At 42.4% G+C, this 12598-nt stretch overlaps 1 protein-coding gene across 2 annotated transcripts in view; it reads left to right on the top strand.

Moving 5' to 3' along the window:
- Positions 1-12598, top strand: part of CHN1 (chimerin 1) — a 139070-nt gene that overhangs the window by 55584 nt on the left and 70888 nt on the right. For both annotated transcript variants that reach the window (XM_084813397.1, XM_084813389.1), the window contains 2 exons: positions 4567-4598; positions 6726-6839. In XM_084813397.1, the coding sequence (XP_084669523.1) occupies positions 4567-4598; positions 6726-6839 (146 nt within the window). The remainder of the gene's footprint in view (positions 1-4566; positions 4599-6725; positions 6840-12598) is intronic.

Raw genomic sequence — 12598 nt, 5'->3', positions numbered from 1 at the left:
AGCAGCATCGCCCCAGAGTGGCCAGGTGACCGGCCAGAAGGGCGATTAAGAAATTTAATTAATAAATAAATAAAATTTTTGCTTTACTGTTTTGATCTTTCAGCTGGCCTTTAGCCTGGGTTTCTCTAAGGGCTTAAGAGCAGGGAGATGGGAGGGAGGGAGGGCTAGTACTGCTTAAAGTAATTGAATTGTTAAGTTGTATGAATACAGTCAGGGCCAGAAATATCGGAACAAGGATAACTGTTTTGGCACTTGGCCTCTGTACACCACCACATTGAAGTTGAAAGGAAACACACACAGATGGGAGCGAAGTCAGGACTTTCAGCTGTAATTCAAGGGGTTTGACAAAAGTGGGACACTACCCAATCAGGAAGTACAGCCAGTGGCGTACACACACACCCAAAACAGTTATCCTTCTTCCGATATTTCTGGCCCTGACTGTAGATTAGAGGCAACAGAAAGTGAAACCTAATTCAAAGAAACCTGGCACCATAGTAGGGAGAATTAAATATTTTAATGTGCAGTAGGGGTAACATCAGGGATAAACTCCCAACATACCATTCTTTATTTCTCTTTTGGAAATAAAGGAGCAGAGCAGCCTTTTCCAACCTGGTGCCTTCCAGATGTGTTGGACTGGCTGGGGAAGGGGTGCTGAGAGTTGTAGTCCAATACATCTGGAGGGCACCAGGTTGGGGAAGGCTGCAGCAGAGGATGTGTAACTGGGGGGAAAACACCCCTAACACTGTTATAATGTAGGATAACACTATTGAATACAGTAGAATTCACATGATCTTTATTTATTTACTATATTTTTAATCCGCTCAATAACCAATGTTCTCTGAATAATAATCTGAAATGCTGGTGATATATTCCCCAGATGGGTCTATAAACAGAGTAGTTCTAGGTCCTGGCCCACTCTTGCCTCCTTTGTTGACACTTCGGCTCCAGACTGTCTCGGCATTTTGTTGGGTGTGAGGGGCAAGGGGAAGTCATGAGACTCACCATGTGGCCATCAGTGTTGGGCGTAGAGCTTAATCCAGCACCAGCAGGGAAGGCCTAAAGGAGACAATGCCACTGCAAGAAGAAGACATCAGAGGGCTATTCCCTATTCAGGATGGCGCAATGGCTGGGCCTAAGCCATTTGTAAGCCTTCACAAATATCACTTCTGTTTACCTGGCCTTATTATCTGAGTGTGTGTAGAGATTTCCCCAGTTCTTTGGAGAAATAAGGTGGTCTTGTGATTAAGGGAATCAGATTGTGAGCGTTCTCTTGGGTGACACAGATATCGGTATAGAGCGGCTTTAAATCAAATAACAGTGGAGCTGCAGAATATTTCTAAGATGCTCAAGTATCAATCCAATGATACTGGTTTTTACAGTGGTAAGTTTACACTGAACCAGAGCTGGTCTCAGACAAAGAAACAAGGTGTCTTGTAGACACATTAGTTTTATAGGATGGAGATGGCATACCAGTGAAAATAAAATACTGACATCTCCAACTGATTTAATACCCTGACAGTAAAATGAATTTTTTTCAAGGTTGCTTTTTTTAAAAAGCCAGATGCTTCATTGCTGTTGCCTTGCTGTGGGTTTGTTCATTATAAACACACATATAGGATGCCCTTTCCTGTCACAGCTGGGCATCTCACCATGAAGTTAAAATAATCTTAAGTGAAAAGATATCAAGTCAACCAAATGATTGAATTAATTAACATGGCTGCCCCCTTCTTGCTGCATAATAAGGCTTCATCCTAATGTGGTGCTAATTACCAGCAAGCCTGAGTGAACAGCATCTGCAAACAACCTCATCCTAAGCAGCCCTTTGTAAATGGTCAAGAAGCAGTTGGGCATATTTCCTGTTAAATTGGTTCCTGGAGAGGGGATCATGTGTACGAACATCGCCCTGTCTTATGTTTCAGACACGCTAAATGAGGTTGCTATGTCAAAGCAATGTCTAGTTTGAGACATTATTTATGGCGACACCCCATCATCTGACCATGCATTGCAGCCGTATTTGCCTTCTGCCTTGCATGTATCAGTGCCAGAATTAGACCAGTTTTCCCAATGCAGCATTGCTGTTGCTGTTTCTTCAGCACCTTTACAGGGCTTTACAGTATTTCTCTGCACCAGGACTGACCCCAGGCTTGAGGAGGCCCTGGGCAAGGTTCTCTCTGGTGCCCCCCCCCCCGAGCTACTTTCGTGGTACCCGCTGAAGCTTACCATGGGGCAGAGGGGGCAGTTAGGGATGGGCTGCTGTGCTGAAAGCAGTGCAGCACCAGCCACCTGGTACTCCCTCAGCCCAGTGCTGTGAAGAGAAGTGCTAGATGAGGGAGCTGCGGCCACCAACTTCATCATTCCCAATGCCTCTGGGCTCTGCCCCCAGCAATAGTGTCCATGGTAGTGGGGCCCAGAAGCATTGGGGATAATGATGATGGTGGCAACTGTAGCCACCTGGATGGTGCTTCTTCACAGTGCTAAGCTATAATTAAAAAGGGGGCTGGTGTCAGCCGCAGTGGGTCCTCTGGGGCCCCATGGGCCCTGGCATTTGACCAACCATGCCAGTTGCTGATACCAGGCATGATCTGCACAGCAACCCCTTTTGAAAGAGTTCGTGGATATTCCCATTTCAGAGTTAGGGAAACTGAGACTGACTTGGTGGCCTTTGTCAGCACATGAAAGGGTAAAAAAAAAAAGCCAGTGCATGAGAACTATTTTCTCCAGTTCCTAACTAAGCCCTCATGTCCAATTTCAGAATATATCTGTGCAGCCTTTTGGGTTCTGGTCTGTATCCACTTCACCAGAGTTAGGCAATGTCAGGCCCATCTGTGGTTTCCAGCTCACGAAGGCTTTTCCTCCACACACATGCACGCAGATGCGCGCGCGCACACACACACACACACACACACACACACGTTCCCCCCACATCTCCACCAGTGTTCCCTGGAATCACCAGCCTGCAGATGACTCATTGCACAGTGACAGCTCAGGTCTGCAAATGCCAGGAGGAAAGCCTGGCTTACATAGTGTACTCCTGTGCTATGCTGTGGTGGTTCTCATCTTTGAATGCCACCACAGTATACCAGGTTTTAGTACAGAAGCATGGGACCATTCGTTGAGGAGGATACGTTGCATTTCTGAGAAAACAAATACATGTGTTTTCTCACAGAGGTGTTATCCCTGCACACAGATGCACACATCTTCCATTCTCTCCTCTGCCATCCCACCCTTCTGTGCACACATGCCTTATTATTCTTCATCAGCACAAACGTGATTGGGACCCAGGCACACCAGCTTCAAAGGCAATGGCTATATTCTATCTGCAAGAGGTAAAATTCATGCTGCCTCTGAATACCAGTTACTGGGTGCCGGGGGGGGGTGTGTGTGTGGAAGGAAAGGCATCTTGTCCTCATGTCCTGCTTGTGGTGAAGTCATCTTGATGGCCACTGTGGAAGCAGGATGCTGGACGAGATAGGCTTTGGTCTAGTTCAGCAGAGCCGCTCTTATATTCTTAGCTATTTTGGAAAGAAAGACAGTTGCGGGTAGGGAGGACTCCCCTTTCTTTTATGTTGCTTGCTTTCATTGACAATGGAACCAATTTCCTGGGGAGGTGGTGGGCTCTCCCACACTGGAGGCCTTCAAGATGAGGCTGGACAGCCATTTGTCAGGGATGCTCTGACTTGGATTCCTGCATTGAGCAGGGGGTTGGACTCGATGGCCTTGTAGGCCCCTTCCAACCCTACTATTCTATGATTTGTTGTTTTATTTTGTTTTTATCTGTTGGAGGGGTCCCTCTTGAGCCATAGCCTGCCTGGATCAGGTAGGACCAGACCATACTCACCGTGGTCTCCAGACAAGTGTATATACAATACATGCAGTGATTTACATTGTGGCTTACTTATGGAAATTGCAAAATCTCCCACATGCAAGTGACTTCTATAAAATAAGTAAAATGTGAAGAGACACTTAATTATATACGAGACTTCTGTGAAAATATTATAGTATCCAACTTGGAAAGTTTTCAGTTTAAAAAAAAAAATCCAGAAATGAAAAAAAGCCTTTCCTTTGTCCCCCTCCCACCCTTTATAAATGAAATATGGTGCTCTGTAGTAATTCAGCAAGATTTCTTACATGTCAACAGTTGAAGAAATTATAAAGCCTTAACTTTCTTCAGCTAATGTGAAGACAAAGAAGGTTCCTCCTGTGCAAACACCGGGTCCTTACTGACCCCTATAGGGACGCTGCTTTCGCTGGCGTTTTCATGGCAGACTATAGCGGGGTGGTTTGCCATTGCCTTTCCCAGTCTTGACTACCTTTCCCCCAGCAAGCTGGGTACTCATTTTACTGACCTTGGAAGGATGGAAGGCTGAGTCGACTGGAGCCGGCTACCCAAGACCCGGCTTCCACTGGGATCGAACTCAGGTCGTGGGGAGAGTTTTGGTTGCAATATTGCCACCTACCACTCTGCACCACACGATGTGAAGACAAACTACATAATAAATGAAAATAACTTTTTATGACAGCTGTATTGTTCAAGTAAATTGTTGTTCCTCTTTTCTTTTTCAATAGGTAGAGAACAGACCAAAATACTATGGACGAGAGTAAGTAATATACTGCTGTGAACTAAGGGTAGATATTAAATATAGTAAAAATATAAACACCTTGCCCAAAACTGGCCACTGTGCTTGTAAAATATCTCAATTTGTCTTACAGGATTCAGAGGCTTTATACAGAGATAGGATTATTTTGTAAATCACTTGTGGCTTCAACATAGGTAATCTTATTGGACCATGAATAGGTCACAGAATGAAATGTTGACATGCATATCCTCCGTAGTCAAGTCAGATTTCTCCACAGTTCTAATGACAGGCTACCCATTTTGGACTTGGACTTAGAGCAAAGTTCTATACTTTACACATTTTCTTGCTTCCATTGGCACTAATAAAATAAAATAAAATGCATGAGTTATGTTTTAAGAACAAAAACAAAACAAAATCACAGTAAGCCTTCCTTCATTTTTGTTCCTTTTGAGAGTGGGTAGAGAAATTTACAGCCAATTTGATTTCATACTTTACACTGAAATTGAGAAGCAGATGATAGGGGAGGTTCTTAGATATCCCTCTATCAGCACCATTCTGTCTTAACAGAAGCAAGCAAGTCATAAGAAAATCCTTAATTTATGTATTTTTCACCGGTAACAAAAACAGAGTTATTTTGTTTCTTTCCTCTAAATGTGTAGTTTGTTCCTTTGGTAGTCATGAGTTCACAATTGTTCATTTGGTGTTTGATTCAATACTGAAGTAATTGTACTTTGTTGTCTGGGTGTGGAAATAAAGTATCTTCTTCAGAGTAATTTGAAGTTGCTGAAGTGAATTAACAGGCTTTACAGTTCTCAAAGGGGACTTATAAATCGAAAGTGTAGTTAATTTGAGGTTAGCAAGGAATTCAGAGCTGCATTCTTTGAAATAAGGTACAACGTCAGCAGCTTAGGGTCAGCTTGTACACTTTGCAAGATCGAGTAGAAAAGCTTCTCAATTGTAGCACTGCTGCTGCAAGTAGAGGCTGCATGTTTTCAGGGCTACTCTCACAAAGGACATAAAACCTTATTCCACATAGGAAAATAATATCTCAGGGAGAAAGTTGGAGGAGAGCTAGTGACGCTGCTCAGTGTTGCCTACAGAGCTTCATGGCTGAAGGGAGGTTTAAATCAGGGCTTAGCTTCCCAATATCTTGCTCTGTGTACATTGGCCCACGATACTTTTGAATAGAAACAATTTGACTTGTGCCATTTCTTATGGCTTATGACATTATTCTTCTGTACCGTGTCCCAGAGGGAATGTAGATAATGACATTGTCTCTGTCTACCCCATAGTGCAATTGCAATATGAGCACAGTTTAGTGGATGTCAGCATTCACATGTGAGAGCTGACAATCCCAGACAGCTTTTGTGATTGCCAGCACTCCCTTGTGTCCATTCCCACTTGTTGGACATATACTGGGCTGAATGCTGACATTGAGGGGACTGTCAACGTTCACTGGGTGGATCTCTGAAACTTTGAATGTTCATAAAATTAATCTAGGATTGTCGACTTTCACATGCGAATGTTGACATTTGCCACATATAGCATTCACTGTTGACATTTGCCACAGTGACAGTCACTGCGATATGTATATTTAGAAAAATGTGCCATGATAATATGACATGTTGCTTTTTATTACTTTAATTCTACTGAACAAAGGTATTTCCATTTGTTCATGGAGAGAAAGCAAAATGATCTTGGGAGAGAGGCAATTTGCACACTATAGGGACAAATATATGTAAATATAACAATTATTATTAAAATTAAGACCTGTCCTTAGGGTTCTGACATGCTGTCAGATTATCTCATTGTTGAGCAGTATGTGCAACCTTATTGCTCGATCAGAAGCTATGTAAGATAAGATTGGCATCTCTCTGTAATTCAAAATGATAAGTTCTCTCTATATATGTGTGTATGTGTGTGTACACATGCACATTAAGACCTATCAGCTGGAAAAAATTAAGCTAGTCACATGCGAAGTAGAGAAATTAACATAATTGTATTCAGGACTGACTTTAGTTTACTATGCATTCTGTGATTTTTAAAAAAATTTAAAATGTGAAAGGCTGGGGTTTTTTTTCCTTGTGTGTGCTTCTTTTGTAACAATTCATTTTTATTATGCTGATAAAGATGGTCTTTGTTTTTCAGGTTTCATGGGATGATATCAAGAGAAGAAGCAGATCAATTATTGAGTGTAGCAGAGGGAAGTTACCTTATTCGTGAAAGCCAACGGCAACCTGGAACGTACACTTTGGCTTTAAGGTTGGTAATTAATATTTAATTTTTACACTACTAGAATCTTTATGAATACTCTTGGGGGTGGTATCATTAGCTGTTTGCTAATTTTATTTATGCAACTTCTTGAAATAGTCGAGATTCACTGAATTTCATTTTTATGGCCTAGTTCTAGTACTTTTTAAAAGTCCTTTAAGGTAGCAGGCAGTTGAAATACTGGAGCATTGTAAACACTGTTCAACTGTTTACTTTAGATCTTCCTCCCATTTTACCTCTCCCTCCAATTTTGCTCCCTTCACCACTCCTCCCGCTTATCTCGCTCAGACTGTCAAAAGTTTAGACTGTAAGCTCCTTGGGGGCAAGAACCCTTCCTCTCCTCCACCCCCTTTGCATTATTTTGTAAAGCATAATGTGCAACAATGGTGCTGTGTTAGATGATCACAGAAATGTGACGTTTGACCACATTTGTTGTTTTTTAAAAGAGAAGAATGAAAATTAGACTGCTCCATTCAGCTGAGTCATAGGAGTGTGTGTGTTGAGTATGAGAGTCTTTCCATTGCTTTTTGATATAGTTTAATACCTGGAAAGGGGCTTCTCCATCTTGTTTGCCTGTGAAGCAGGGTACCCTACCCTGGAAGCTTTCCATAGTCATTTAATGTTGAAGCACTAAGCCATGACTTACATCATCTTCTTTAGAAACCTGTTAAACTGTTTTTCTTAGAAGGGCTGAAGTGTCTCAACTAAGCCATCCAATCCAGTCCATTGACCAGTTTGCAAGTTGTAGATTTTTGGCTCTTCAGTCCTTCTATTATGAATAGCTCTTCTTTGTCATCACTTTTTATTGCTATTTATTGAAACTGATCTTGTTCACTGACAGAACTGTTATTTTAAATCATCCTCAGCCAGATGGTTGAAAGTGCCATAATCCAGTAATGCAAACTTTCTTATACTAAGTTACTGCAACCATTCTTGGGCATATTCCGCCCTTGAAAAACAATATTTTTGATTTGGTGCATTGTATAATGCAGAGGTCTCCAACCTTTTCTGACCCATGGGCACATTTGGAGGTTTGATAAAGTGGCATGGGGGCCACCACAAAGTGGCTGCTGTGGGAGGCATGGTAAGTCACAAGACGGCTGCCATCAGTGGCATGGCTAGCCACAAAATGACAAGAAGTTAAGTCAGATCCAGTCAATCGGAAATGGATCATTATGAATTTGCATCATTTTTACATTGGAGCTGCATAAAACCATCACTTAATTAAAGCTTACATTGTGTCTATACCCTGCACAATAAAATCACAGATCCAGTGTTTGCCATTGCACACAAACATGAATCTAAGGCACAAATCTTCATAATTTTTTACATAGGATGCCAACAAAGCAACTATCAAATTACAGTACGCACCTGTGGACACAGAAGTGACCCAAGATTTGATGGTGATTTGGGGAAAATCCCTTGTAAAAATCATACTATAAAATTGGAGCTTAAAACAGTTGGGAGGGAGGTGAGGAGGTCCTGTTGATACAAATGGGAAGAGCTCTGAATGAGGAAGTGAGATTTGGGAAGAGGAGAAATCACAGACTCCTTAGCCCCAGTGTTTGAATCACAAGAGGGGAGCTGTGCTGGGAATCTAGGGTTTTGTTATTGACAGTCTCATTGATTATGTATACACAGGGCGGCTGGATGAGTGAGTATTTCTGTTCTACATTAAAGAATGTAGAATAGAAATACTCACCTCAGTATCCTAATGACATATGTAAAGGGGTGGGCAGGAGAAGGGGGCAGCAGCTCTAACTGGGAAGATTTTAAATTGTACAAAGAAGGATGCTAACACTGAAGGGAGCTTCTTTACTAAGGCTGGAATTCTGTCCATTCTCACATGGAAGTAAGTCCCATTGAACCCAGAAGGCCTTACTGAGTAGACCTACATAGGATTGCTCTTTCCATGCCATACATGCACCCCCTCCCTTTCTCTTGCACTCATAAGTTACATATCCCCTCCTTCCCAGCAACATGGCAACACATGCTGTGGGTGGGGGACAGGAGAACCCCAAGAGTTGGAGCTGTTAAGAAGAAAGGAAAAGAAAGGAGAAAGATCACAAGAAAGAAGGGAAAGGAATTGGGGCAGGGTGGGGGAGAGAAATGCAGAAGCAATGGAAAAGGAGAGAAAAAGAAGAGAATGATTGGAAGGGAGTGAGAAAAAGGAAATTAAAATGAAATGGAAATAGATGAGAAAAGCAATGTTTCTTGTAGAAAATGATTAGCAATAGTCTCAAGGGGCTCTGTCTTTTAACTACTTGTGGACAGGGAATACTGCAGAAATGTAATAAAATAAATAAATAAATACTCCTTCTCTCATCTGTATGAAGCAACTATTAAAGAAATGTTTCTCCATTTTTTTGCTCTCCCTGCCTCCTCCTTTCCTCTCAATCCTCTTCCAGCTCCTCATAATCATAATCAACAGCCCCTTTTCTTCTACCCTAAATACTGCTGAGCCCAGGAAAGTAGGGAGCAAGACATGTTACTAGCAGCAGCAGCAACAGCAAGGCAAGGAGAGAACAAAGGATATGTGAATGCTCTCTCTTACCCATGGCCACCAAAAAGCCCCCTCCTCCTTTTCTCTTCCTCTCAGCTCAGTTTGCAAAGATCCTTCCACCCAAATGCAAAGATGCACAGCTCCTGAATGCTCCAAGCTGCAAAGCCCCACCTCGATGCAAACTGCAAAGCCCCTCAGTGCTATTCATGGCACCAAATGGAAAGCAAGCCTCACATGTGCTTCCAAGCTGCCACCAGCCCTGTCTATAAATGGGGGTGGCAGCAACAGCAAGGGAGGAGGAAGCCAGCAGTAACTTCCCAGCAACATTCAACCTTGTTAGTGAGCAGCAGGAAAGCCCTCCAAAGTCAGACGCCCCATGAAAGAAGTCTCCTGCATCGGGAAATGCTGCATCTGTCCATCCCACAGGAAGTGAAAGTGAAGAGAGACTCATGCTGTCCCTTGCCCCTCCTCCCGACATCTCACCAGCCCCAATGACATAGCCGCCACCATGCTTCCCAGCCTCTAGAGAAACACAGCATTTTCTTAAAGCTATGCACAGCCTTGGTGAGAGTGGAGATCCTTGCAGGTGCCCTGGCAAACCTGTGTCTGAGGGGAACCCCACAACAGTCCATGGGTTCTGAGTGGCTTGTTACCCATGGCAACAAGCCACCCTGGCTGGGTTTGCATGTCACGACAAGCCGCACTGCTGGGGATAATTAAGCTAATCCTACTGGCATGCATGGGGATGGGAAATAAGCTATCATAGCTTATTTCCCCTCTGTGATAGTGCGAACCAAGTCATTGTCTGTCTTTCTGATGCACAGCAGGCTTAAAAACAAAATTTTGCACACAAGTCAGTTGAATTGGGATTGCTTTGAAACAATGTTCCGATATCAAACTGACACCATATTTTATCTGTTTATAAATCAATATCGATATAAATAAATATATATATTTATAAATAAATATGAAAATTATGCACAAGGTTGCAGAGTAAATGCTTGTTAGCTATGCTTCTCTCAAAGACATTTGGGACATCTGTCAGAATAAAAAGAATGTGATTCATTCTGGAATTGTGTGTGGAGTGGAGAGCTTAATAAATATTGGCTAAGAGTAGCTGTTCACTGCAGTACAATGCATCAGTGGTCTGAACCTCTGCACCAGCAAACCGGTATTCACTACTGTGGGGTGTAAAAGACCTGGGAAGGGGCACTGCCATTTCTGTTGTTCTGTAATGCATCATGCACACTGACATCAAGCACTGAACATACATGTGTGAAGCAGCTGCAAGAGTGCATGCTGGAATCCTGCAACCCTCAGGAGTTCTGTGACAGGCGTGGAATTCTGTGGCAGATGTGTTAATGTGGAAAGGGCTCCCTGAGAGTAGGAAGTTCGGAAAGCACTGCTGAAGGGTATTGAAATCTTTGTCCCAAGCCAAGACTAATGAGTACTACTAGAAAATAAGGCTCTCTCTGGCTTGGCATATTTTATAAATGACTCTTGCAAAAAAAAAATCCCAAAGTTGAATTACAAATATGAGGTACTCTTAATTTTAGAACTGTTCTCTTAAAGAGAAAGAGAGCTTTAAAGAAAGTTAAGCAAACAGTTCTTTCTCTCCATCTCTGTCTATTTTCATGGTATCCACATTTGGCATGGACAACACTAGATGAATTTGATGATAAAAGTCACGCTGGATTTTCTCCATCTTTCCATTATCTTGCCACACTTCTCCTGAATGAATGAACTATAAGCCTTGGCACCAAGCTTTTGACTCATTTCAGGTATTTGAAAGCTTCTTTTGTTACTCACGAATAAGTAATTGGCTATTGTCCATAGGCAGCCACCCATTTCATCCAAAGTAAGTCACTCGGTATGCCACTGACTGAATTCCAGTTGCTGAAGAGCAACACTGGGAGAGAGCTCTTGCATTCATACCTGGCTTGTGGACTTCCCAGAAGCCATTGTGGACAGGGAGCGGGACACTGCCTGGACTGGAAGGACTTCTGGTCTTGTGTGCAACATGGGCTGGAAATAGTATATGTACATCATATTAGCTCCCTGATACTGTTCCTTTGCATTGTACACCAAATTGTATAAAACTAGCCCTGAGGGCTTTCTTGCTTCCTCTCATTTTTTCTCTTTCTTGCATGCAGTAGTTGAACTATAAATATTTTTTATCTTTGAGCCTCACTTGTCTTCTGCAGCTGGAATTTCCAACTTTTCTAGTGTGCCTTTCCTTCCTGATAGGAAGGAAACAGCAGGCATCTGTTTTCTTTCAACTTCGGTTGAGCATTTTGCCCCCTCCCCTCACTTCACTCTCTGCCTCAGCTCAAAGTCTTCGTTTGCCATTAATCATGACATTCGCTTCACTTGCTTGCTGCAAGTATCCTTTATCCTTTTCCTGTGGCTGGTATAAAAAAGTAAATCTGCACCATTTGCAGCACTGTTAGCAACTGCTTTTGGTGTCATGTTAAATTTACCAGTTGCTGGGGAACAGGAGCAGGAGGGTACTATTGCACTCATGTCCTGCTTGTGGTCTTCCTAGGGGCATCTGGTTGGCCACTGTGGGAGACAGGATGCTGGACGAGAGGGACCTTTGGACAGATCCAGTGGAGCTGTTCTTAATGTTCTTGCGATAGCTCTGTTCTAGTTAATGCAGTGTTCACTAGCACAGGAGTAAACCTAATTTTACCTCTACATAGTGCTTGTTGGACTTTTATTGGGGCCTACTGCAATTCTGTACCCTTCACTGCACTGTCAGAAGTAAGCTTTACTTCTACCAGCTAAACAGCCCTTCCCATTAATGATGGACATTTGACTTTTCCCAATAGGTTCTGGACTTTTTTTTCTGTCATAATTGCTGAAAGTTCACAAATAAACTATGTCATCAGGCCTGGTTCTTGAAGTATATTTGATCTTTGTATGTTCCTTTTCTAGCTTGAACTGCTATTCAAGAGATAGGTTTAATTTCAGAGTTCTTGAATTTTCACTTAAACTTTTCTTGGCAGATTTAAAGACACTAATCATGGGGAAATTTGGGATATCCTTTATTCGTGTTTGTGGTACTAGATAGCTTCTTAATTTTTTAAAGAGAAGCCAGGCTCCCACACAAACAGAATCATAGGCGGACTATATTCTATGTAGTAAGAAATGGTGATAACACCCAGTAGTCTTCCAATACTTACACAAGCTTAACATAAAGCACTTGGGATGCCTGTTTCTTTGCCCATTGTTTTTCAAACAATAG

This window comes from Heloderma suspectum, chromosome 1 (genome assembly GCF_057233095.1).
Source record: "Heloderma suspectum isolate Gila_16-S chromosome 1, 16-S_ref, whole genome shotgun sequence".
Classification (NCBI taxonomy): domain Eukaryota; kingdom Metazoa; phylum Chordata; class Lepidosauria; order Squamata; family Helodermatidae; genus Heloderma; species Heloderma suspectum.
Note: the sequence above shows the minus strand (reverse complement) of the source record. Positions and strands in the feature narration are given on the sequence as shown.